This window comes from Mauremys mutica, chromosome 1 (genome assembly GCF_020497125.1).
Source record: "Mauremys mutica isolate MM-2020 ecotype Southern chromosome 1, ASM2049712v1, whole genome shotgun sequence".
Lineage (NCBI taxonomy): Eukaryota > Metazoa > Chordata > Testudines > Geoemydidae > Mauremys > Mauremys mutica.
Window position 1 is genome coordinate 107,029,922 of NC_059072.1, and position 27,866 is coordinate 107,057,787.

Consider the following 27,866-nt stretch of genomic DNA (forward strand, 5'->3'; position numbering starts at 1 on the left):
GCCAGCCACATGCGACTCTTTTACAGTTAAAGTGTGGCTCACGGAGCCCCTCCCCCCATTCTCCAACTACCAGACTGTTTGGGGGAACTTGGGGCTTCTGCCCTGTGGGAGGGTGGTGGAGTTGGGGGCTTCTGCCCATCAGGGAGGCGGGTCTCGGGGCTTCAGCTCCACGGGAGGCACCTGCCAGGGCTCGGGGCTTCAGCTGGAGTGGGCTGAGACCTCAATCCCTGGCAGGCATGCCCTGCAGGGATGAATCCCCAAGACCCCCTAACTACGTAGGGCAGAAGCTGCTAGCCCCACCACCCCATCACAGGGTTAAAGCCTCAAGCTCCAGCAGACATGCCCCAACTCTTGAACTTCTGAAGATTGTTGTATGCAGCTCGGAGGGTCAATAAGTGTATAGGATGTGAATACAGGGGTGCATTCCATCACATAGAAATATAGGAATGGCCGCACTGAATCAGATGATTGGTCCGTCTAGTCCGGTGTTCTATCACCAACAATTCTCAGTATCAGCTGCTTCAGAGGAAGGTGGAAGAAACCTTGCAATAGGTAACTATGGAATAACTCTTTCCCAAGGAAAATTTCCTCCTGAACCCTAATACTTAGAGGCTGTCTGATCCCTGAAGCAGGAGGATATGCATGACTGATATTAATATTTACTATTATAACTAGCTATTCTTATCTATATAAATGTCTGATCTGTTTCACAAATCCAGCTAAACTCGACCTCAGTGATTGATATCTTGTGCCAATGAGTTCCACAAGCTAAGTGTGTGTTGCGAGAAAAAAAGTATTCCCTTAGATCAATTTTGAATTTTCTTCCTTTAATTTTCATTAGTTATCTTGTATTATGGGACTGGGGACTTCCATTCATGCTATCTACATTCTTTATAGGGGTTTTCTTTTGTTATTGTTCTCAGTATGAAGGTCATAGTCAGCTTATTAGAGCAGGAAGCACAGGGCTTATCTACATGAACAATGTGTATAAAAGCCAGGAAGTCATATTCCTCACTCATAGCATAGATTTAATCTAAATGTAATACAAGGCCTGAATGTAAACCGGTACAGTGAAGTGTACAGACAGCCTGAAACTGCTCTGCAAGGTGTGAAGTGCCCTGGCGATCATCAGTGAAATGGTTAACAGTGTTGACATGGAAAATTAAATAATTAGATTACAAGGTTATGTTTTACACTTGTTACACAAGCTCAGCCTGCCTCTTACTTGTTCCCAAGTGCCAAAACCCCAGCTATGCCCTATGCAACTGCAAGGCCCTTCACTTTCCCCAGACTTCTAAACAGCTACACATTTTCAGTACAAAATTCTGCAGCAGGCTGAAGATTTAAAATGGATGGACAGCGTGCTACAAATTGAATTTAATATTTAATTTAAATAACCACAGGAATACTCAACAGACTGCTTTATTCATTTATCAAAAATAAAATGGGAACTTAAATTAAAAAAAACCCCGAAAACATAAGCTGAAGCTGTTGCAAAATTTCCAGTCTGCTGCACTGGAGTGACACAAAACAAAGGTCTTGCCACACACTTTACATCAAATCTCGTTCACAGGGCCGTGCGTGTGTGTGTGTTATATTCATTTCTTTCTCAAAAATACTGTAAAAGGGATAAAGGGAAACAATTGAATCTTTGTGCTGTAAGCTCGATAGATTCCTTTCATTCAGTCTAAGAACTTTTTTATTAAAAAAATGCTGGACAGAGTGCTAGGGAAAAAAAAAGTTAATGAGGCAGAAAGTAGTGAAAGAAAGCCAAAGAGGTGATATTTAACAGTTTCTGGCAAACACTTAACCATGATGGCCAAATCCTTTTTCGTCACCATGGGAATTTGTTAAATAAAAATAACGTATGATAGCACTTTTCATGAGCAAAGCTCTACAAAAGAGAGTGAGTATCATTATAATGAGATAATCACAGATGAGGTGTAGAGAGATTAAGGACAGAGAGAGAAATCTTGACCCCGTTGAAGTCAATGACTAGGCTCCTATTGATTTCAGTGGGGCCAGGATTTAACCCAGTGTTTTCAAACCCTAACCCTACATTTAGTTAAATTCATAGTTGGGTGTTGGGTTAAATGTTTGCCTACTCTTTTATATATTACTTCTTTGGGATCATCTCCACAAGGAAAATAAGAGTGATTTTAAAGCGTGGTAGCTGATACGTGATTGCTAAAGCATTTTAAAATCCCAGTGTAGTCAGGAAAAGTTGTCGTATTAACTGTTAGCTGGTCCTTGTAAACCCTTTCCTGTGAATCCTTCACCCCAACAAGCTAACATGTTAAAACTACAACTTGCTCTATCTGTATTAGCGATCACATTTTAAAAATACACCCTTTGTTCAAGTGTGGAAGAGTCCTTTGACTTTCTTGAATTAGCAGCAGGCAGAGGTGCCAACTCCATGGGTGCTGCGGGGCTGGGCACCACAGGGAAAATTAGCAGGTGCTCTGCATCCACCAGCAGCCAAGCTCCTTCCACCCCCTCCTCACCTCCTCCTCCCCTAGCATGCCAGGTCCCTGCTCTTCCCTCTCCCGGTGCTTCCCGCCTGCTGCCTAACAGCTGTTTGGTGGCACTTAGAATTTTCCAGGAGGGAGGGGGAAGAGTGGAGATGCAGCGCGCTCATGGGAGGAGGCAGTAAAGAGGCGGGGCAAGAGTGGGGACTTGGGGGAAGGAGGAATTGGGGCAGGGTGAGGGTGGTGCAGGGGCGGGTCCAGGGGTAGTGGTCGGGGGTCGAGCACCCATGGGGCAGAGGGGAAGTCGGCGCCTATGGCAGCAGGAGCTGCAGTTGCACAGCACATCTGAAAACCAGACCCACCTATTTACATGCTGAAATATGAATTTAGATGCCTAACTACAGGTAACTAATTTTGAAAATTTAGGCTTTAGGGACTTAATGCAGCAAATCTGTGGCCGAGCCAGGAATAGCACCTAGGCATCCTTACTTACTTTCTTTCTTTTTTTTTTAATTATGGAGAGGCAGGATGGTCCAGTGGTTAGGGTACTAGTTTAGCGCTCTGGAGACCTAAGTTCAGTTTCCTGCCACAGGCTTCCTTTGTGACTTTTCAGGGAGAAACGAGGCCACAATTTGGCTCTAAATATCTTACCCACGGTCACTGAGAGAGTCTGTGTCAGAGCAGTGGGTTGAGGTTTATAATATAGACATTGGTAGTGACTCCATAGTTACATTTGTATGGAGATTTGCTATGAAATCATGATTAAATCCTGTTCTGTTTTACACTTTGGTGATGGAAATTTATCCCAAAATTTCCAGAAAATTCTTCAAAAAGCAATAGCATTTTCTGTGTAATTTTTTTTTAGTAAAATAGCTGCTGATTTTTGTGCTCTCTCTCTCACACACACATATGCCCACACGTGCATGATCAGTGGCCATTACACATTGACATTTCAATCTTTACCTGGTTGGGTAGAGTCAACATGTCTCTGGGGGCTTTTCTGTGCTTGCATTTTAGCCCTGGCTTTCCTTATGATTAAACAGAATTAAGTGGGTAGGCAGTAAAATCCCCAGGTTGAGTGAGCACTTCAGAAGCTGCCACCTTTACACCTATTGTGGGAATCAGTAGGAGATGTTTCAGTTTGGGTCTAATCAGAACATTTAATACATTACAAAGCAAATCCTGTTCACGGACATAAGAGAGAATCACATGATTTCTCTCAACTTCTTTCAGTCTCTCCAAAACTGAGAAACCTAGTGACAGGAGGCATGAGACATATTTTAATTTATAAACACCAGAAGAAAGAAAATTAAGATATGGTATTTTGACTCATAGGTTCTCCAGTTCCTCCACCTTGCCAGCATGCTTCCTGCTTGGAAACAAGTGATATAAGTGTCTTCACCATCTCAGCATGGTCTCTGCAAGTAACTTTTACTCTGTGATTGCTTATCTCCTGCTTGCCTTTCCTGCAGGTGGCTGCAGAGTATTTCAAGAACACAACTTTGCTCCTCATGGGGGTGATTTGTGTGGCAGCTTCTGTTGAAAAGTGGAACCTACATAAACGGATTGCCTTGCGTATGGTCATGATGGCTGGTGCGAAGCCAGGCATGTGAGTGAATCCTCTGCCTTAGAGCATTAAAGGATACAGGCATCAAGTTTAAAAATAAATGAGAAAATATTAGTTAAATCTAGCCCTGTATGCTTTTCAAAAGCAAATGATGTCATTACCCATAATGCACTGTACTTTTCCAATCAGGTGCCCTAAGTCAATCTTTAATCTTTTCATGGGCTGAAAGTTTATGAATTTTCCTGTTCTCTCTCATTCTCTGCCTCTTCTTTTTGCCTTTTATGCCTTCACCAGTACTCTTTGTTCATTGTGCTCTCACACTTCTTTGGTTTTTGTCTCCTCTGTTTGTTCACTCCTTGCCTATTGTTTAATGTGTACAAAATACTCACGATGAAATGCAGAATTTCTTGTTTTCGTGTTATAATGAATTTATAGTCAGGACATAGGACGGACTTAAATGATGCATTGTATTATGCTGGTCCCCTGCACTGGGGTGAATTTCAGCTTGATGCAATCTAATATATTTGTAAGCAAAGAGAATAAATAATAAATAAATAACAATGAATTAATTAAAATATTAGAAAAGGGGATCACACGAAAAGTTGTAAAAGTGCCCCAAGAGGGCTGTTCTCTCCTGTATTCTAGGTTACTTCTCTGCTTTATGTGCTGTACAACCATTTTATCCATGTGGCTTTCCAATACCTCCACCACAGCGATGGTGATGCCAATTGTGGAGGCAGTGCTACAAGAATTAGTGAATGCTGAGGAGGAGCATGAGGTCATCAGTACTGCAGGCAACACCATTTCTGAAGAGAGGGAGCCAAAAGGTATAGGATGATATCAGCAATTTTCCTTTCACTTTTAGATATTTAAGGCCGAATCCAGCTCCTGTAAATGGGCATAGATCCATGGAAGTTAGTGGAGCTATGTGATTTACACCAGCTGAGGATTTGGCCCATATTATCTATTTTCATTTATTTTATACGCAATGTTTATTTTATAGCCTCAGGGGTGCCTGGCAGGAGAAGTGGAGTTAGGAGCCTGAGTAGGCTGAAGGAAGCTGAGGTGAGGGCATCACTACAGGACAGATTTAAGTTGTAGCTTATGCACAAGATTTCAGTGAGGTCTAGCTATATGGAAAGTTTGAAGGGTCTGTGACAGGACAGAGGTAAGGTTGTTTGGGTGCCCTAACTCACATGTTTGGAATTATTTTATGTTTAAACAGTGAATTTCCAGGGTTGCTCAGGCTTAGTTTTCAGATGTTTATAACATTCCTATAATGCAGTTTACCCTAAATTATTGATATGTACTCTCAACATAGTTTTTGTCTAGGAATTTCCTTGTTTTTTTTGCTCTGTTTTAAATGAAAATGTTCATAGAGAATGTTCCCATGTGATATCTCTATTGATTTAAATATGTGAAGTATCCACCTTAACTCATTTATTTAGTTCTAACTTTTGGGGAGGGGGGTCATATTCTCTGCTACACTCTAGCTGTTTTGCCCAACTTGAAAACAGCACAAAACAGCCAGAGCATACAGGCCAGTTAACCTGGGTTCACAGTTGCTTTGTTTAATTGGAGCTGTACAAAACATCTTCAGTTTTCCCCCTCCCTCTTTTCCTCCAAATTCTTACTGTCTTTTCCACCTCCCTACACACACATCAGTTGCCTGCACTCCTCTACATTCCCTGCATGAAGACACACATATATATATACAACTTAGTTTCTCCTCCCTCCTAGTCTACTTATTGAGTAGATCTGGTGCAATGAATACTTTTGAATATTTAGGCTTAATGGTCATTTTGTGCCATTAGTTTTCATAACTGAAAGTTTATCTGTTACAAAGAAATCCCCCCTTTCCAAAATGGCCATCATCGCTCATTGCTGTCAATGGAACTTAAACCACAACTTCTCTCAGAGAAGACAGTGGGCACGGATGCATCACAGAGGCAGAGGCACTCAGTACCACTGAGAACAATGAAAGAGAGAGAAGATGGCTTTTTCAAAATGGCCACCAACTGAGGGCATCAGTCTCTTCAGTACTGCCTAGAACAATGGCAGATGGAAGATGTTTTGAAAGAGGGCAGGTCTTATTTCCTAGCTAACCATTGTGTCTTTCAGCTTTTGCTGAAGGAGAAACATCCAGTTATGAAGAATAAGAAGGGAAATGATCACTAATCTTAAAACATTAAATAAATAATAAAATACAATAATTAAAAAATCATAATCAAGTGTAGCTCATGCACAAGGTTTCAGTGAGTTCAAAGAGTGGGTTGTTCTGTTACTGAAATAATTAGGGACAAAAAATCTAAGATTGAGTGCTAACTTTTTAAAGGTCCCACTTTTAATTAAGTTTAATTTCTAAGATAAGAAATTTACTTGTACATTCTCAGAACATTGGTTCTATACTCAGTGTTATTATTTGGAAGAGAATACACTATATTTTAAATAAGGAACAAAGAGAGTAAATTCTTGCTTTAAGTGCAAGACTTAACTATCTATGCCTCCATAATACATTACTTAAAGTTCTGGACCATCTGTATCAGAAGGAAGATAGCTGATTATTTCACACTTGTTTCATCCATGGAAGTGGAGGAGGGAATACTAGACAGGGCATAGAGCTCTCTGTCACTACAGGGCATAGTTAAGGTTGTTTGGGTCCCTTAACTGTATTTCCAAACCTTAACATGTTTGGATTTCTTTAAGTGTAACTCTAACTCTGAATACCATCTGTCCCTGAGCTAATTTACAACATCACTGCAGTGTTTTTTACCCTTAAGTTGCTGAAACATACTCTCAACCTTAACTCCATTTTGATGTAATGTTTTGTCTGGGAATTAATAATGGAATGTCTTCATTCATCATTGAAATGCTTCCAGGACATGGAGGCACAGCCCAGAGGCATGGAAGCAAAAGTGTATTTAAGCTGGTCAAGGTCTGAAACAACCCTCCTTCCCCCACACCACCACCACTGCCATAAAAGTTGACAGCTCAGGGAGCTGATCTAAGGTACAGCAACCCAGTCCTTGTGGCCTATGGGTAGCTATGTAGAACCTCCATAATGCTATGTTATAGCCCCAGCCCAACCCCAGCATGACCCTTATGCTGGGGGTTGTGAGAAGGCCTGCACAGGGCATCCTATAGCTGTCCAGTTCAGTACTTGTGCTAGAAGAATTCGCCACCTGTCAGCTAAGGGGCTTTTTTGCCCCATATGCCACTGTAGGGGCTGTATTGGGAGAGAAAAGCCCTCTTTTTTAAAAAACAAATTTGGAGGTGTTCCATCTTAGTACTGACCAGATCCAACCTTGCTTAGCCTCTCAGATCTATGACTGAGGCTATACAGCTATAGTCACGTAGAGTGTGTTACTGTTAGGTCTTTATTGGCAAAAGTTAAATAAGCAAGAAAATATGGAGTAATAAGATGCTGCATTAGGTCCCCGAACAGAAGGAAGTGTTTATCGAAGATTCTTTCTGGATTCATTTTACATTAGCTCCTGCATATTCATGGACACAATTCTGAATTGAAGCCAAGGAAATCAGGTCAACTCCCATCTCTGACAGTCTCTCTTTCTCTCTCTCTTCCCCCTCCATCCCTCTACCCATTACTTTAGGTCTCAGCGAAAAACATGGCCAAGCCTCAGTGGAGGTCATTTTCATCAATGAGGAGTAAGAACGAATCCTGTGCATCACTACTGGAGATATGAACCTACACAGGTTGCAATAAGATGAACACAAGAATGGCAAAAGGAAGGGCAAACAGAAGCTTGCAAATAAACATTTTAGATGTGCTTGAAGGGAAAAGATTATGCAAGGAGTGGGGTTACGGTAACAGATGTCCCTATTTTATCGGGACAGTCCTGATATTTGGGGCTTTCACTATATAGGTGCCTATTAACACCAGGCCCAGGCCTGATTTTAAAACACTTGTTAGGGTTGCCAACCCTCCAGGATTGTCCTGGAATCTCCAGGAATTAAAGATTAATCTTTAATTAAATATTACGTTCAACCAAAATTGGCAAACCTATTTGCTATCTGGTCACCTTAAGTGGGGTTAATGTAATGATCTGGATCTCACTATGCTATGATCCACAAGCCACACAAGACAGATGTTAGTCATGTCGCTTTAATGTTAGTCACGTTGCTACTGGAAGGTGCTCAGATGTTATGGCAATAAGGGAGGTATAAGACTCTACACAGAATAGAATAGATTAATAGTGTTGGGTTTTCCAGTGATTCACTCCACTGTGATAGTGATATTAAAGGTTTGGCCATAAACACTGTTGGTTTCATGGAAGTGGAACCCCATCATCATAGAGCTAGAGATAAACCCTTGGAACAAAGTGATTCTTCCCATGTATCTAGCTGAGATGTCACAGAGATGTCAGAATAAATGGAACTTTTCACAACTTCAGCAGATTTTAGTTCTTGTTTAGGTGCTCCACTACCCGCCCTGAACATGTGCCTTTTGGGATAGCTGGGAAACATGCCTTTAAAAATAAATTTTCTTTTCTTTGTTTTTAGTGCTACGACCACTGACTTCAGCTCCGTGGTTCATACTAAGGTATTGTGATAGGTAGTACCTACACCATGTGACCAACACTCAGCTCTGCATTATAAAGCAGTACAGCTGGAATGATCAAAAGCACACTCCTCTATCTTTAATGGGAGGTAGTTCTAGTAAAGTCCATACATGATAGCATGCCATGCTTTCGCTCGATCCTATCAGCTTAGCTCCTGAGATCAAGATGGAACACTGGTTCTGTAGTTTCTGTGGTCCATATCTCCATCTTACATGAGAGTCTGTGATCAGCTCAATTGATTAGTGAGTAAGTGTAGTCCATGGGCTCCTAGCAAGTAGCAAATGTGGCCTTTTGTTCTGCAAGATTTGGGCACTCCTGAAATCAGGGATGTTCAGTCAACTTGAGCACTCTAGTGGTTGACCATTCTACATCTTATAAAATCAAGGCTCAGGTGCTTCTTGCATGGTTTATGTTGCATTCTACCATTACAAAGCTGCCATGGTGACAGAAGGAGATGAGCTAAACTGACCATTTAATTTTCAAGATTTTTTTAAAGATAAAAAGACCTATTTTTATTTAATCTGCCTTATTACATAGAATAAGGGTTCAGACAAATTGTAGTTGATTTATTGGAAGATTCTTTGCCTGAAATATTCCAAAGCACCCTTGAATTTAATTCTAAGTGCCTTCTGGAATTAGGTAGAGAGTATTGTCTAATCAAAGGACATTTACCTTCTTATAGAATATGAATGGTGTGCACATGATATCCAACCCAATTGGAACTGAGAATCCCCCAAACAAGGGGCAGAATCTACCTCAGGTAAGAGGTGGTAATCTTCTGGGGGAGACAAGTATCACACATTCTTCCTGGCTTCAGGTTCTTACCTTGTAAGTAGCTTTCCATGAAATCTTTGCCTCTGTAGTCTCAGAACATTTAACAATTAGACCTGTGCTGGTTCCTCAGATGGTTTCCACTTTTTTAGTTCCCCCCTTCACAGCCCCATTACATCTTTTTGGGTTTCTTTGATGTAGCCAAAAGGTGAGCGGAGCCCTTTTCATAGAGGTGCACCTCACAGGCTGTTCCCACATGCATTCAGTATCATATATTCCATGCTATGGCTAAACAGTTTCCATTTCTGTTTTGCTGTTCCACTTTGTTTCCCCAAATGTCCCTCTGGAAGTAGCTCTACATAAATATCAATTTTTGGCACAGATCACTGGCTAGAGCCAAACATAAGGTAGACAGAAACTGTTCAAGCACCTTATGGACAGCTCTATCAGCCCTCACTTCCAATATTCCTGCACTTCCTGTCCTTTGACAACCCACCACACATGCAGCACACACTCACAGAGACACTCCTGCCAATATACCTCAATCCTGATCTGCATTTCCTTCTTCCAATCCTGGGTATGCCTGAGGCAGGACTTCAATTACATGTATGCACTGTTTTTATGCACAAACAGATGCCCACCAGAGGTGAGACTCCAATCAACACATTTATTTGCATATATGGCTCAAAGGGAATTTATACCCAGATCTTCAGAAAAGCTATTGCACTACCATTGCCACTGACCATTGTCCCATCTCATACTCACATTCAAGGGTTATTTTGTAACCACCAAATTAATTTCAGTTTTGACCTAATACAGATTTGAACCAGGATTTTCATGAGAGAGACTGCAGGAGGATTGATAAACTCATAGCAGCACCAGATTCCTCATGGAAAATAAGGCCATTACAAACCAATAGAATTATATTATGGCAAATGAATCCAGCTTCTCTGCTGCTGGGGCCTTTTTCCTGAGCCTACAGTACAGCCTTTTTTCTTTCTCTCTTCCCTGTGCTACAAGTGATAGGTCTCTAGGAGTGGCACCTTATTATTTTCAATATAACACCTTAATTTCCCAGAACAGCCACCACTATGGAAGCTTCTTTGTGTCACGCTGCCTTTTGCAGCCATGTTTTCATTTACCACTTCTCTCTGGGACATATCCTAGCAGCTAAGCATTAGGCATCACAGCTAATTATCTTGTACCTTCCCCCTCCTAATATTAGATTGCTAATTAGAGGTTATGACTCATGAGTCAGTGTGAGGGTGGAAAGTCTGCCAAACATTGCCTGGAAGCTTCTAACATGCCTCAAGGATTATATGCTCTTAAAACTGAAATAATAGAATCTCCTCCTCCCAGCTCATAAAGGTTTCCTGGTATCCAATTGAGATCCCATTGAGGACTGGAATAGGGCCAGACTCTGATCAGAAGTCTGATTACTGTTTATCCTGCATTTTGGTTGCAGATCAAGCAGTTTGGGGTCACTGGACAGGTCTCTAGTTCTGATCCCAGTTAATTCCCATTGAGAATAAGCTTCCTGCTCTTTCACAGGCAGGTTATTTCTTTGTAAACTATAGACATCTTGGCACTCAACGTTTCCCTCTGGCCCAGGCCAGGCTGTTGGTAGAGTCTAATACTCCTTATGGCATGTCTTTCTTCTTACAGACTCAGATACTTGTCCTGCCTCCTAACCCCAGAGATCTGGACCTGAGCACTAAATACCAGTACCAGTCCAGACATGATCACATGATCTGCAAGTGCCTGTCCTTGAGCATCTCATATGCTGCAACCATTGGGGGACTGACCACCATCATAGGGACCTCCACTAGCCTCATCTTCTTAGAGTACTTCAACAAGTAAGTGATGATATTGCACAGTTTCTGATATTACATTAGGGAGCTATGCTGGAGTAAATACCGTCACCATGATGACTCTACCAAAGGGTTACTGATGTCTAGTGGACACCCTGGAAGATATTCTGTTTAGAGATCATTTTGCTTCTATCTTGTATATATTTTTTGTATATACTTTCTCTCCTAGGGCTTTGTTACTAAAGGTATTTGACTGAAAGCAGGATCTTTATTTCTTATGTGCCCATGCCCAAATGGGAGTTGACCTCTTTTGAAAAGATCTGGCCCTATGTTATAGTGGACACATGCATGTACACAGATGGAATGTTTGTTTGCTTCTTTTATTAGAAAAAATGCAAAACTACTTTGAGGGTCAGAGATAATTTCGCAGAATAACTTTTGAAATGACACACATGGTTTTTGTAAAACTGATTCTGGTGGTGAACTCTTGATGGAAGGTTTGGGTTTTCAAGTACCCTCAGAGAAGACATATTAGTGTGCCTTGCCATTATGACACTTCCAGCACTTTTGGGTTGTCATGAGATGCACTACTAAATGGCTTTGCCAGAGTCCAGTCTGCTGTATTAATTATTTTATATTTTGTGTCCCAAGACCACAAATACACAGAAACCATGAGTGAAGTCCTGCTGCTATTGAAGTCAATAGAGTTTCAGCAAGGCCAGGATTTCATCCCTTGTGCTTGCCTGTACCTCTGAAATTATCTGTACATATGCTATCATTTTTTTAAAGAACAATTCACTGTATTGAAGCAGTTTGTGATACAACTAGGATGAAAGACACGATGCAATAACAGTTGTATTGCATTATAACATCCATTTAAATTTACCAGTGAATTCCATCCTCAGACTAACCTGTTATTTCCATAGCCATGGCTGTTTTTACATGTCATCCAGACTACCTCAAATATGAATCAATTTGTTTCCATCACAAACTCCTTGGAGCAAAGAGATATTTTATGCAGATGTTGATTTCTGTTGAGACGGGCATCAGGATGTATTGATCTGTGAGCTTCTCGACTGAGGTTACTACATATATTCGTGACATGTTTTGAGTCTATATTACACTGGGCCAAATTAATCCCTCCTGTAGTAGCAATAAAAATATGTACCATAAAAACATTTCTAAAATGTCTGGGGTAAACTGAATACATGCTGGTATTTGATGTGGTGTTGATATAAAGGCTAATTTGGAAATCATTTGGAAGTGGCTTTGCTATGCATGTGTAATGCAGTTATCACAAACTCATGCTAATACAACCTTTATGCCATACCACATGGCCATATACATATGCATAGATGCATGTTGTGAGAGTCTGACCATACATCCTGTGGTTTTCTTATCTCTTATATGGTCTTTTTCTTTACAGCCACTATCCACATGCTGAGGTGGTGAATTTTGGAACTTGGTTCTTGTTCAGCTTCCCCATATGCCTCATCATGCTGGTCTTGACTTGGTTCTGGATGCACTGGCTGTTCTTGGGATGCAAGTGAGTGCAGGCTGCTAGAGCTGTGTGGGAATCCCAGGGCTAAAACAGCAGGGAGTGCCACAACTTCCTCCCAGTGCTGATGCTAGCCCACTGGGGGTCCTAAGCAGGAATATTTTGGCCCCCCCCACATAACACATACTAATAATTAATAGGGGGCCCCCTTTGTGCTGCTCAGGGCCCTAAGTAATTGTTTAGTCTGGTTATGCCTAGCGCCAGTTCTGCTGGGAACCACCATTTTAGAGTTCACAAAGGCACTAACAATCACAAGGGGCAAATGCTCCCCCTTACCAGGGCAGTGGGTCGTGTCAACTCCCTAGAGAAAGTCTCCTTTCCTAGTAGCACTGGATGTGCAACAATGTACTTTATTGATGCTTGAGTCCAGTGGCTGAAGAGGGCTGATGAAAATCTGCTACACGCCATGTTTATTTTTGATGGGAACAGTTTTAACACTGCCCTGCTTTGATGAGGGCCATTAACCAGCCTTCTGATCAGAAGGTGCAACTGAAAAAAACAAAAGAAAAAGAAAAAGCCAGTTAGTAAAAACATGCCCAATTCTCCTCTCACACTGCTGTAAACCAGGAGGAATGCCACTGAGGTCATAGTAGGTTGGAAGGGACCTCAGGAGGTCATCTAGTCCAACCCCCTGCTCAAAGCAGGACCAACACCAGCTAAATCATCCCAGCCAGGGCTTTGTCAAGCCTGACCTTGAAAACCTCTAAGGAAGGAGATTCCACCACCTCCCTAGGTAACCCATTCCAGAGCTTCACCACCCTCCTAGTGAAAAAGTTTTTCCTAATATCCAATGTAAACCTCCCCCACTGCAACTTGAGACCATTACTCCTTGTTCTATCATCTGCTACCACTGAGAACAGTGTAGATCCATCCTCTTTGGAGCTCCCTTTCAGGTAGTTGAAAGCAGCTATCAAATCCCCCCTCATTCTTCTCTTCTGCAGACTAAACAATCCCAGTTCCCTCAGCCTCTCCTCCTAAGTCATGTGCTCCAGCTCCCTAATCATTTTTGTTGCCCTCCACTGGACTCTTTCCAATTTCTCCACATCCTTCTTGTAGTGTGGGGCCCAAAACTGGACACAGTAGTCCAGATGAGGCCTCACCAACGTCGAATAGAGGTTAATGATCACGTCCCTTGATCTGCTGGCAATGCCCCTACTTATAGAGCCCCAAATGCCGTTAGCCTTCTTGGCAACAAGGGCACACTGTTGACTCATATCCAGCTTCTCGTCCACTGTAACCCCTAGGTCCTTTTCTGCAGAACTGCTGCCTAGCCATTTGGTCCCTAGTCTGTAGCAGTGCATGGGATTCTTCCGTCCTAAGTGCAGGACTCTGCACTTCCCCTTGTTGAAACTCATCAGATTTCTTTTGGCCCAATCCTCTAATTTGTCTAGGTCCCTCTGTATCTTATCCCTACCCTCCAGCGTATCTACTACTCCTCCCAGTTTAGAGTCATCTGCAAGCTTGCTGAGGGTGCAGTCCACGCCATCCTCCAGACCATTAATGACCTGGTCAGTGGACTTACTTTGGTGTCAAACCAATGTAAATGACAGGGGAATAAGGCTCAATATATCTGTACTTGTACTGGTATAAAGTACCATAGTCACAGTGCTAGAGACAAAAATCCGATGTTTATCAACAGAATAGGTGGGCAGTGAGAGTTAAAGCTTTCCCTCACTCCCAGGCTGAAGGCAAGAGAGGGAGTTAAGTCTCTATGATCACTTTAGACCAGGGATGGCCAAATTTACTGACCCTCCGAGCCGCATACAACAATCTTCAGAAATTCTTGAAGGAAAAATGGCTGCTGCGGCTCGGTGTTTCAGCCCTGCGGTGGGGTGGTAGTCTCCACCTACCAGACTGTTTGGGGGAACTCAGAGCTTCTTCCCTGTGGCAGGGTGGTGGGGCTAGGGGCTTCTGCCCAGAAGGGCTGGGGGGGTCTTGGGACTTCAGCCCGGTGGGGCATAACTACCAGGGCTCAGGGCCTCAGCTCCACTCCAGCTGAAGCCCCGAGCTGCAGCAGGCACCTCACATGGGGCTGAAGCCTCGAGACCTCCCTCCCTGCTGGGCAGAGGCTCCTAGACCCACCACCCCACAACAGGGAAGAAGCTCTGAGTTCCCCCAAATAGTCTGGTAGGCGGAGAATGTGGGGGAGGTGTGCATGCGGCTCACAAGTCATGGTTTGGCCACCCCTGCTTTAGACGATGGCTTCTCCGAGGGACAAATAAAGCCAATTGTGAGGGCAAGAGGGAGTTTGGCTGACATCATTAATGTGTTTCACATAGGACGATGAATAGCTGTTAAATGATAATGACTTCTGGTTGCTACTGATCTTGAGTGCATTTCAGGAGGTAAATAGCTCTGTGTCCTTTTCTCAATCAATCCCCTGAGTCTTCTAGTTTTGATGTAAAAGGCTATAATAAATTATTTCTTTTTTAATCCTGAGAGGAAACAGGCCCTAACATGACTCTCAATTTCTTTATTTTTTAATAAACAGCATTGAAATTCCACATTGCATCCAAGAATTCGCCCTGATTAATGTTATTCTAAAGAACACCAATGAACTGAAGCATTGTTGACCTTTTGTGAAGTTTTGGTTGGTTCCAAGCCTCTTTAATCTCCAACTCCTGTTCTCTGTGGTTCATTAGATAATATGTTAGGTTAGGAGTTTGTCTATAATGCTCTGCCTGCAAATCCTTCTAAGACTTGGCAAGTGATATTGATAACATGTTGAAGCAATGTTTAGTCTAATGCTTGCTGATGGACATCGATGGAATTCCTGGAAATGTTCATGCCACGTATCCTTTCTAATAGGGCACCCACTGTCAATGTCTTGCCTGTAGCTAGTGCAATGACTGGAACAGCTTTCCAGATTTTCTTTCTAGCCTAGAAACTCAAGTTCTTGGATCAGAATGCAGCATCTAGCCTCTTCGTAAGTCAAAGAGGAAGGGAAACAGGCCTATAAAGTTCTTCCTACCCGAAAATAAGGGGAAAAAATATTGTGACCCCTCCTTGGGACAGGGGAAAGGGTAGTTCACAGAGACACAGCTTTTCACTTCAGCTAGTGCTGCACAAAGTAAGTATTGCTGCAAATATCTAAGCATCAGTTTTAGAAAGGTATTTTGGTGCCTAAAATTGCAGGTAGACCCCAATGCAATTTACAAAAGCATCTAAGCAGGTTAGGTGTCAATCTCCCATTGGAACAGAAAAGCAAAATGTTGCTACAGTACTTGAGAAGAGGGTAGAAAAAAGCTTACAAGCATCTCAATTTAAATAAACGAGTAGAAGACTCTGTGACACGCAAATGCAATTTTACATGGGCCTGAGGGCTGCACCTAATTTGCATATAAATTTGTAGGCAGTTTAAATGCACTCAGCCATAAAATGTGCTTGTATTTGTATCTCCTTGATAGAAGTATAGAAATTGTTCACTGGCAGAACAGTAGGATCATCGGCTTTGACTTTACCCTTCAGTTACAGAAAGAGTGGAACCTTGCAAGAGTAATCCTGGTTTAAACAGTGCTAGAAATATCAAAGGCAGTCATGTCAATCTCATGGACAGCAGACACTGTAGTTGTGGGGATTCCCAGCGTACGGTGGGTCATTCAGTCCTTTGTTCAGAGCTTCAAAGTTTGTAGCAAAGTTCCTTCAGAGGTAAGAAGCAGGACTGAAGACAAAATGGAGAAGATGCAGCTGCCTTTTATAGTCTTTTGCCCAATGATGAGCTGCCAAAATATTAACAACAGGTTCCCTCCTCCTCACGCCACGAGGGGGTTGTGGCGGACCCGCCTCGGGCCTCCTACCCAATCCAACCCCCCGCATTCTTTGATGCCCCCCTGGGACCCCTGCCCCATCCACCCCCCTTCCCTGACCCCTGACTACCCCCTGCTGCCCCATCCAACCCCTCCTCTCATTCCTGATTGCCCCCCGAGACCCCTGCCCCATCCAACCACCCCTTCTCCCTGTCCCTGACTACCCCCTGCCACCCCATCAACCCCTGCTCCTTCCTGACTGCCTCCCCAGGACCCTTGCCCCCATTCAATCCCCCTGTTCCCTGCCCTCTGATCACCCCATCCCTATCCACCCCCCCCCACGACCCCACAAACTCCCCTGCCCTCTTCCAACACCCGCTCCCTGCTCTCTTACAGCGCTGCCTGGAGCCGCTCCGCCGGGACCAGCACCAGCACTGGTGCCGTGGGGCCTGAGCCGGGCTGGGCTGGAGCTGCGGCGCCAGGACCAGCACTGGCACTGGCGCTGCGGGGCCCGAGCCCGGCCGGAGCCGCAACCGCGGGGGCTGGGACCAGCACCGGCGCCGCGGGGCCCGAGCAGCAACTGTGGGGCCGGGCCCAGCACTGCCGCCCGGGACCGTCTGGGCCAGAGCCAGCACTGGTGCCAGCGCCGTGGGGCCCGGGCTGGAGCCGCAACCACGGGGGCCGGGCTGGAGCCACAGGGCACAAGCCCAGCACCGGCACCCAGGACCGGCCGGGCCAGAGCCAGCACCGGCGCCCGGGACCGGCCGGGCCAGAGCTGGCACCCGGGACCGGCCGGAGCTGCAGCACCGGGACCAGCGCCGGAGCCGCAACCGCGGGGGCTGGGCTGGAGCCGTGGGGCACGGGCCTACCACCGGCACCCAGGACCGGCCGGGCCAGAGCCAGCACCGGTGCCCGGGACTGGCTGGGCCAGAGCCGGCGCCCGGGACCGCCCAGAGCTGCAGCGCCAGGACCAGCGCCGGCACCACGGGGCCCGAGCCGGGATGGAGCCGCAACCGCGGGGGCCAGAACCAGCACCGGCACCGCGGGGGCCGGGCTGGAGCTGTGGAGCCGAAGTTGGGGGCGCTCAGTGGGGGCCAGAACCGGGCTGGGGCTGGGGACACTCGGCCGGGGGGTGCCAAGCTGGAGGGAGCCGCGCTCCGGGACCAGGAGCTGTGCTGGAGGGAGCCGCTGAGCCGGCCGCACCTCCCCTCCCCACCACCCCAGCTTACCTGCCTGCCTGCTGCTTGTTCAGGCTTCCCGCGAACATCTGATTCGCAGGAAGCAGGGGAGGAGGAGGAGAAGGGGGGCGGAGCAGGAGAGGAGGGGGAAGTGAGCTTGGGCCGGAGCTTTTGTTAAATAAAGCCCTTATAGAACCGGTTGTCCTGGAACAACCGGTTCTAAAAGGGCTGCTAAATTTAACAACCGGTTCGTGCGAACCGGTGCGAACCGGCTCAAGCTCACCACTGCTTTTGCCGTGCGGTCTGTGCTTCCTTTGTTTCAATCACAAGCTGCCCAGCACATGGCTTGAAAGCCTTAAAGTTCTCTCCATAAGCATGTCCCTGCATGTCTTTCTGAGTCACAAGGTGTATCTGCCTTCTTTCATTGGGTCAACTATATAGCTGATGGTCCTTAATGGGCCATCAAACAGGCTAGACAGTGCTGTCTGGGGGTGTCACCCACAAGCATAGCACAAGTTTTGAAATACAGACATACATATCTATAATCTGTAATACAAAGGTGACACAAACATATAAACAAGATTATCATAGCTGGCAAATTATAACATTTCTGCAGATACCTTACATGGCATATCTAACTCATTACAATTTTACAATATTGATATTCATAATATCCTCAAGTGTCTCCCAGATTCCATGCAGCATCACACCTTTACCAGATTACTTAAAGCAGAGAAGGTTGCACCCTGAGCTTTCAAGAATCATACTCTCTTCACCAAGTCAAATGGGATTAGGCAGCCAGAACGCCTTTTGTGTACGCTATTCAGAATGCTATGCCTGGAAGGGGACAACACATAGATCCACTATGTAGAAAAACTAGTCCAATTTTAGAACAAAATATCTATATGTTTTGGGCCACAACCTACCCATGATGTGGTGTAAAGTGTTTGTAAGCTGCCCTAAACAGGCACTGTCAGAACACAGGGCTCAATGGACCATTGGTCTGACTGAGTATGGCCATTCTTATGTTTCTAAGGATTGCCTGGCATAGGGACCACCTGGATGTTGCAGGTCTGGTGAAACTGGCTAGTGAGGGAAATGTGATGGGGCATGGCGGAGAGGAGGTAGCATGGCCGGAACACTAATGTGCTCCAGTGATTATGATCTGGCATATTGACCCCTTGTGTGTTATTACCAGCTGGTATTATTTAGAACAGCCCGAAGACTGCTCATGCTGGGGGTTGAACTGGATCTCAGCACCCCTGGGAATTGGATGAGTGCAAAAGTGGTAGACAGCAACCTTCCCCACTTTAGCTCTCATGTCCTGCACCAAGCACAGCTTGGCCAGCCACAGGGATTAAGTCCTCAGCCATCTCATCTGCTGCATAATTTGCATACTGTGGTATCTTCATTCTGAAATCTGACTCTCTTCTCTCATATTCCTGTGCCAAATTATCCTTCTCAGTTTTAAAGAAACATGTTCTGTGAGCAAGAAGAAGAAGACCAAACGAGAAGAGATGTCAGAAAGGAGAATTCAAGAGGAATATGAAAAACTGGGGAATACTAGGTAAAAGGAGCATATATTCCTGTGGAATTTGCCTTTCATGTGTTGGAATCCATCTTTTGTTTTGTCCTCCAGGTTGAATTTGTCTTATATATGTTGGACTTGATCTCTCAATTCTTTCTCCCTATTGAATCAGTCCCTATGTTTTGGAACTTGTTTCTCTTTCTTTTCAGGGTAGGTGTGGGGTCCACTATAAATATAAGTCAAAACCAGAGACTTAAATAAAAACACCTATCTTTTTTTTTTAGGGGAGGTGGGAAGAGGGCATTGGCTTCAGACTCAAACCCATAGATCTTGATTTGCCCCTACAGCTGAGCTTGCAAAGCAGAAAGGGACCTATTTTGGCAATTTCATGTCAGAGATGGCAAAGAGAAGCTAAATTTTGCAAGATGCCCACCTTTCAGGATGGGAGCTATCTCATGAGATCAACTCTTCTTCAGAGATTTCTCATTGTTCAGTGGAAAGTTCATGAGATCAACTTGCAAGATTTTAGCATGATCAAATTTGAATCTAAATGCTAGGCCTTATTCAGCCTCTGAACCGTGAATCTGAACCCTGAATAAAATCCAGATCAGAATAGCAATTCCTCAGCCCATCTCTGTATTTGTTTGTGTTTAAAGTAGCGATGATTATTTATTTTAGTATCTGTAATTATATTTTTCATATGCTTTTAAAAATACAGAAATAAGGGAAGATTTATTTTGTTGTCATATTTCAGTTCCTGGATCATAGAAATACTATAAGAATACAAATTTTGTATTTGTTTGGGCTCATAAATATCTCATGACAAATGAAAGTATAAATACAGATAATGAGATACTCAGCTTTATTTTTTTTCTGACTTTATTTAGGTAACAGCTAGGACTCAAATGTAAAACCCTAGTTCAAACTGATCTCCCTGTATTTTATTTTATTCTCCCTGTAGATTTTTTGCTTGTATGTTGAAACCAATCTCTAATTCCTTTCTCTCTGTGGAATTTGCTCCTGGATTTTGGCATTAATTTTAGGTTCTATTTTTGCTTTTTCTCCCCACCTCTCCTCCCAAGCTATCCTGAGATGGTGACTGGGTTTTTCTTCATCTTGATGACCTTGCTTTGGTTTACACGGGAGCCTGGCTTTTTTCCAGGCTGGTCATCTTTCTTTGAGAAGTAAGTGAGTAAGGTTGCCTCCTAATCATCTGCAGAGGAATGAAGTTCTGATTTTCCTGGGTTTCTAAAACAATTTGGTTGATTGGTTTTTGGCCATAGAATCTCACGATGCCAGTAGCCATTTTGAGCAAGGCTGGACCATATAGAATCTTAATCCTAAACTGAGGATGCTCACTATTTTAACTAAACCTGTTCACACAACCAAAACAGTGTCTCTGTTTCTCCAGGTAGCAGGGTGACCCCATTAGACTATGAGAAACAACGCGAGAAATTTGTTCCTAGTAGAAAAAATGGAAGAGCCCAAATTCTGAAGTCAGAAGCAAACAAATCTTTAAAAAAAACAATTTTACTACAAAGAAGTCCCAAAAATTGATTGCTGCTAGGTTTGATTGTTGTTATAGTTCACAGTTCTGGTGTTTGGGGCTTGGTTTTGGATATTAGCACAGGGAGCATCAGATAACCTGCAGACTGTTTTTAAAGTCATCATCATTCTCTAGTTCATCCATGCAACGAAACAGTTGGATTTTCTCCCAGAATTTGTTTACTAACACTTGGTTCTAGTAAACATAGTTCTTTCTGCTACCCTCAGTTTTACCAGGAATACTATAGAGGGTTCAGCATTTAAATCCTGAACAGTTCTATTGAGTAGATTCAGAGACTTTAAAACCTGAAGGGACCATTATTAGTCATTAGAATATTAATAATTCTTGATAATGACTACATCGAGCTAGCACACTGAGGCTCAAATCAAGGGAAAACACCAATTTATTCCCTTCACATTTTGGGGCAATTTTCTTAAGGCCATCTACTAAGTTTTCAGCATTGCAAAATTGCATGTGTAGAGCCCTGCGTGGATACAAAATTCATATCCACATCCAATCCACAAAAATGATCCACGGACATCTGCATCAGTGGATCTGGATATCTGCAGATATAAAGTGGATATCCATGGATTTGCAGGGCTCTGTGCATGTGCACTGATATGTTTCCACACATGAAAAGTGCAAGCACATGGGCTTGTGACTGTAAATCTCTAACAACTTCCCACAGATTTACATCTAAATCGTCATAGATTATTCACTTCAGTGAGCTACATTGATTTACATCAGCTGAGGTTCCCACCCAGTTTATCTTTATGTTTCTGACAAAATGTTAAAGTGGTTGTCAGTTAAGCAACGTTTGGATGGCACTGTTATAGGGCAATACAAGTACATTACATTCTTGTATTTGTGTTGGTGCTGGAAGGAGCTGAAATGATTTTATGCTTAAAGTATTTCCCTCTATAATATATAGAATAAATGTATGGTGTGATGTGTGGAGGAAAGGTACACCAAACCCAATAACAAAAAGAAAAGCAAAGAAAAGCAAAGAAAAGGCTTGAGTAGTATGCTCAGCTCTGTCAGCTCCCCATGCATGCTGTTGAGAACATGGGGTGTTGCACATACACTTCACTACAGCACACTTTTAGTATAGCACTGCTATAATCACAATGTTTCTTTCCTAGGAAAGGCTACCGGACTGATGCTACTGTCTCTGTCTTCCTTGGTTTTCTCATGTTCCTGATTCCAGCAAAGAAACCATGCTTTGGAAAGAGGGATAAAGGTAAGGAGTCATCTAGAATGAGACTTGACGCACTTTTTGATGGGAGGTTGTGATCCCCATTCTCTTATTTTACGGCTACATTAAGGTCCCAAAACTTATAACATAGGATCATGGTGTGGCAAAGGTTGAGAACGACAGTCTTTATTATTGCAGTTGAGCGTTGCAATAGTGCATGGAAATTAGAACTTGTAAAAAACTCAATCCTTGCCCTATTTCAGGTTTAAAAGAATTGGGGAACTGCTTGGCACAAAAAAAAAAAGTCTCCAATGTACTACCACTGCTATCTGATAATGTAGCTAGAGACTGCTCTATTTTATGTTATCATTACTGTTAACATCGCCTTCTTGATAGTGATTATTATTATTTAATGTTTACATTTTAGTAACACCCAGAGGCCTAAGTCAGGACGAGGCTCCTGTTGTGCTGAGCATTGTACAAACATATAAAAACATGGTCCCTTGACATTTGCTTCCATATATTTATTAGAAATTGTATGTAAGTGTGTATTCTTACATGGCAGATCGCCCTAAAGATATATACAGCATTTAGGAAAAAAATGAATTAATAGTAAGTCCAATTCAACTAAAGACTCAGACCTCTAAAAGCTAATACTACCCTCAGGAAAAGATTGAGCAAATAGATGGACCTTGTATATTGTCCTGATATTAAACATACTTGGGCTCTGTTGGGCCAGGAGAAATGAATTCTACAAGTGAAGACCCTCTTCTGAGAATGCCCAACCACCAAACCTCAGACATTCAAGTGTAGGACTACACAGACATGTCTGAAATACACACATGCACACACTTCTCAAATAGCCATTACCTAAACCATAGGGCTATATAACCATCAATGTCAACCCCAGAAGCCAATACCAAGTCAGTTCAGCCTTCAGAAAATGTAGGTACTATGCTTCCTGAGGCTGAGACCACCAAGGAGGTTGGCAGCTGCATTCTCCACTAGCTTTATTCTATAGATGGTCTTCAAAAGGTAGCCCTATAGAGCGTGCATTACAGTGATCCAAGCTAGAAGTCACAAAGTCAGAGGTCAGTGCAGAATGCTCCATATCTTAGGGAAATGGCCAGTTTAGCATTAGCCATGTATCTTTATTTTGCTTTGACATAGGAGATAGTGAAAATTCTACAGATATTAACTCAGTGGAGCCAATAATTACATGGAAGGACTTCCAGAAGACCATGCCCTGGGAGATTGTAGTGCTGGTTGGAGGAGGTTATGCTCTAGCGGCTGGATGCAAGGTACTGAGTTCGATTTTCCATTCTTCTCTCACTGAGAACTTGAATATCTAAAATACTTACAAGCCTGCACCTTTATTTTAATCTGTTGTGTTCTGAGAATTCTGATAAAATTCCTGTGACACTTTCAAAAGGGTATGTCACTTAAATCTCCAGGATGCTCTTCTGAAAGTTGGTCAGCTAACACAATTCAGGAACTTGGTGTGCAATCTCTTTCATAATGACTGGAAAGTAGCAAACAAAAGTCACAAACACAAATCAACCACTGTGTTACAGTGTTACCATTGGAAACACTGCTTCAGTCTTCATACTCAAATGCAAGTACGGATTGGTTTTGGTGATGGCAGGGATTAAAATGAAATGAATATGAGTGAATCAAATTAGATTAGCAACCCTAGGAACTGAGGTCCTTGATTTGCAGAACTACAGCACATGAAATGGCATTACCATTACTTTTGTAGTAGCACCCACAGGCCCCCGTCTGGGTTGGGGTCCCATTGTACTAAATGTTGTAAAAACCTATATTTAGACACGGTCCCTATAAGTTTCCCCCACCCATTCAGTGTGCCTCAGTTCTGACCTGGAAGGACAATCTTTACAAGTTAGGGGGAAGTACAGTCTTTCTGCCCATTCAGTTTTGGTCTCTCTGCTAAACAACTAGTAGTGCCATTTAGTGCCAAATGAGATAGTTTTATGTTATGGACCCCTAGCTACAGTAAAACCTTAGGGTTATATGAACACCAGAGTTATGAACTGACCAGTCAACCACACACCTCATTTGAAACTGGATGTATGCAATCAGGCAGCAGCAGACACAGACAGACAGACACACACACGCGCGCACACACACACACACATACGGTGATGGGGAACAGTAGAGTACTGTGTTAAATGTAAACTACTAAAAAATGAAGGGAAAGTTTAAGAAAAGATTTGACAAGATAAGGAAACTGTTTCTGTGCTAGTTTCACTTACATTAAGATGGTTAAAAGCAGCATTTTCTTCTACACAGTAAAGTTTCAAAGCTGTAATTAGATCAATGATCGGTTGTAAAATTTTGGAAGAGCAACCATGATCTTTTGTTCAGAGTTATGAATATTTCAGAGTTACAAACAACTTCCATTCCTAAAGTGTTCATAACTCTGGGGTTCTACTCTACTAAGAACTGGACTAAAAGCACTAATTTATTGACCATAAGCTACTAGATAGAGGACTGCCCAATTTACTGAGCTAAATTTCTTTGCCAGTGGGATACTCCATTGCAAACTCTCTCAGGTACAAGGATTTGGTTTGGAAACATAACTTGTATCCTGCCATTCTCTCATTATTGTATGTTTCTGCCAGACCTCTGGCCTTTCAACATGGATTGGGCGTCAGATGTTGTCCTTGAGCAGCCTTCCCTACTGGGCTGTCACTCTTCTGGCTTGCATCTTGGTGTCCATGGTAACAGAGTTTGTTAGTAACCCAGCAACCATAACTATCTTTCTGCCTATTTTATGCAGTATGGTGAGTAAAAGCAATGGGATTTTATGTTGTTTTTTTCCCTGTTAACTTCATGGAATATCTTGAGATTTTAGGTGATTAGTGCTGTGAGCCAGGGTAGAACTCTGCTTCATTTTGAGTGCCATTGCTTTGCTCTTTCTTTTATAGAAAAATTAATAAGCATGGTCAGCCAACAGGCCTGAGTGCAATAAATTTCTTAACACCCAGAAATATGCTCAGCACTTCTCAAAACAAGTAAAAACATAGTCCCTGCCCTGAGGAGCATACAGTTTAATTGTAACAGAAAAGGGAGAAGGGAGATAGACAATAATAAGGTCATAAACCATGAACACGTCTTCAAGCCTTTTTTAATTCTATGTTGTATTTATAGTCCACTTCTTTGGGTTTTGTAGCAGAAACATCAGAATTGTTTCATAGGGGATTTAACTGAGGGGTGGGAGGCAGCTTGGTGAACAGGTTGGCAGGCCAAGCATAAGGACAGCACGAAAAAATGAACAGAGACATTTGTGAGAGAGGAAGACATTGTGGGTATGGAGGCTTGTATCACTGGTGGGGGAGGGGGAGAGTAGATACTAATTATATCCTATATTAGTATATATATATAAACTATTATTTTCACAGAAATTATAGAAACCTTCCTTGGTCTTTGCCTTTTATGTAATTAGAAGCTCTTTTCACAAGGGACATACACTGTGAAAAGTGAATGCTAGATATTTTCACGACTTTCTCCATAAAAGCCATTTTAAGGATTTGTCTTAGTGATCTACACAGTGAAATGTCATGGGGGTAATGTGTATGTTGAGCAGACATCCTGATTTCATAGGCTATTCAGGGCTTTGTCTTTCAAAGGTGCCTATTACAGCCCACCCCCTGTCCTGATTTTTACACTTGTTATCTGGTCACCCTAGTCACATGAATTCAGACCAAAAGCCCGGTACCATGTTCCCCAGACCAAGAGTGCTAAGGGTTTTATGGATGCAACATGCTTGACTGCTGGGGGAAGGGAGCTCATCCTGTCAGGCTATAGTGGCCTTCTCTGGAAAGAGCAACATGGAGTACAGCCCTCCTGCATGCCCAAGGATAATGGAGGGGGGAAATAAGATAGACCTTAGAATTTAGGGAATGGAGGGTATGCAAATAATTCTAGATCTTGAGGAGGGGGGAAGCAGACAGGCATCTTTTATCTGTAATTGTAGCCAACAACATGGAACTTCTCTTTCTCACCCAACCTCTCTCTTTACAGTCGGAAACCTTGCATATCAACCCTTTATACACCCTGATTCCTGTAACAATGTGTATTTCCTTTGCGGTGATGCTGCCTGTGGGCAACCCCCCAAATGCCATTGTCTTCAATTATGGGCACTGCCAGATCAAAGACATGGTAAGTCTTGAGTATAGTCACATTGTTCCAAGCTTAATGCAAACTGAACTCATCATCATATATGGGATCTGAAAATAATCACAGGATCCAAGTTAATGTAAAGTCACATTGGTCAGCACTGCAACAATTTCACAATAACTCTCATTTTAAGAACATCGGAGGCAGGAGTGTGCATGTGTGTGCTCTCTGTTTTTTAAAATGAATATAATGCTTGTGAAATATATCAGAGAGTGACAGTACAAGATTCCCCCACAATTATCCTGCAATACAACTACAATAGGAGTCCTGGAGAAGGGAAATTAAGATATGTCTACAGTTGGAGATGGAGTGCAGGGGACTGGGCTAGATGACCTCTTGAGTTCCTTTCCAGTCCTGTGATTCTATGTGATTGAGCTAATACACTAAATATAGGATATAACTTCAATAGCACAAGGGGAGAGAGGGGCTAGCTACCTCGAGTTTGTACATGTCTGAAACCTTAGGTATGTGTTCAAGGCAGTTAGTCCCTTCTGCCACTTGTGCTGTCATGGCCACACTCTATCTTCAGCATGCTAACATATTCTTGAGCTGGAATTTATACCATTCAGGTCTAGTATAGACATAACCTTTGTGAGCGGAGTGCAAGTGCGGAAGTTAGAGGGATATGACAAATTAGAGTTATCATATACCTACAAATAATCTATAGCTATCACCTGGCATATGTGGTATAAATATATGGAGCTGTCCATGTGACAAATTGTAGTCATGTGATTAATTGCATTTATCATGCACCTTTGACGACGTCTCCTGCATTTCCCCCATTAATATACACACTCTCACACACAACTATTCATTAGGCTTTTTCTGCCAGAGCAGTCAGCAAATTTACTTTGTTCTTTATGCAACAGGGAGAGTTAGAGAATTGAATGTTCTCCACCCCGCATCCTACTACCTTCTGTGTTTATTAATTAATGCTTTCTAAACTGTTTGACGTTGACTGTTCTCTGGTTTGTTTGTTTTTCCCACAGGTGAAAGCTGGCTTGGGTGTAAATCTGATTGGTCTAGTGGTTGTCATGGTGGCGATCAACACTTGGGGAATTAGCCTCTTCCAACTGGATACATTTCCAGATTGGGCAATGGTCAGCAATGTAACTGGTCAGTCATAACCATCAGTGACAAAACTTGTAGAACCAAAGCTGATTGGGGCAAAATATTTAGTTTAAATTGCACAAATAAAAGAAAGGAAGAAACTTGAGTGTATATAGATTCAGTAGCCTCAGCAAAACCATGAAGCAAGTGCAGAGAAAGGTCTCCCATGAAAGACACCTGGCCCTTTATTTCCTAAAGTGAAAATTTACATTGCCTTTGTCAATGTTCAAAATCAACATGAGACTAAAAAGTCAGATTTGCTTTGATTTATTGCTGCTTACCCTGAGATACCATAATTCCAAAAGAGAAGCCTGCTTATATATAGGATACATGATTCCAAGGAGAGAACTCAAGAATATAATGGATACCATTCAGATTTCCACAGGTGACGTTATTCCTAACTTGAAGGTTTTATAAGCCTAATTCTTTTCAGTGCAAATTTTTTTTCTGAGGTGAGTCATTGCTGCTTCAGAAGGACCAATTAGTCAGAGACAGAAGGTAGAGAGAAATCTGAATAGCAAATATGTAGCACCTACAGGAATGGGAGGGAAGAAACAACTACACAGAGAGGGACAAGGGGCCTGGGCATGGCTATAGGGGAGGGGGCT

The 27,866-nt window shown here is 42.9% G+C and overlaps 1 protein-coding gene across 2 annotated transcripts in view; it reads left to right on the forward strand.

Moving 5' to 3' along the window:
- Positions 1-27,572, forward strand: part of SLC13A4 (solute carrier family 13 member 4) — a 37,747-nt gene extending 10,175 nt beyond the window's left edge. Inside the window, exons 3-16 of one of the 2 annotated variants that reach the window (XM_044984919.1) lie at positions 3,941-4,077; positions 4,681-4,862; positions 7,647-7,701; positions 8,557-8,596; positions 9,298-9,375; positions 11,052-11,242; positions 12,624-12,743; positions 19,145-19,246; positions 20,290-20,391; positions 21,896-21,993; positions 23,119-23,249; positions 24,591-24,752; positions 25,993-26,130; positions 27,138-27,572. In XM_044984919.1, the coding sequence (XP_044840854.1) occupies positions 3,941-4,077; positions 4,681-4,862; positions 7,647-7,701; positions 8,557-8,596; positions 9,298-9,375; positions 11,052-11,242; positions 12,624-12,743; positions 19,145-19,246; positions 20,290-20,391; positions 21,896-21,993; positions 23,119-23,249; positions 24,591-24,752; positions 25,993-26,130; positions 27,138-27,275 (1,674 nt within the window). In that variant the 3' untranslated portion in view covers positions 27,276-27,572. The remainder of the gene's footprint in view (positions 1-3,940; positions 4,078-4,680; positions 4,863-7,646; positions 7,702-8,556; positions 8,597-9,297; positions 9,376-11,051; positions 11,243-12,623; positions 12,744-19,144; positions 19,247-20,289; positions 20,392-21,895; positions 21,994-23,118; positions 23,250-24,590; positions 24,753-25,992; positions 26,131-27,137) is intronic. The other variant, XM_044985561.1, reaches the window with a different exon arrangement.
- Positions 27,573-27,866: the final 294 nt, after the last annotated feature.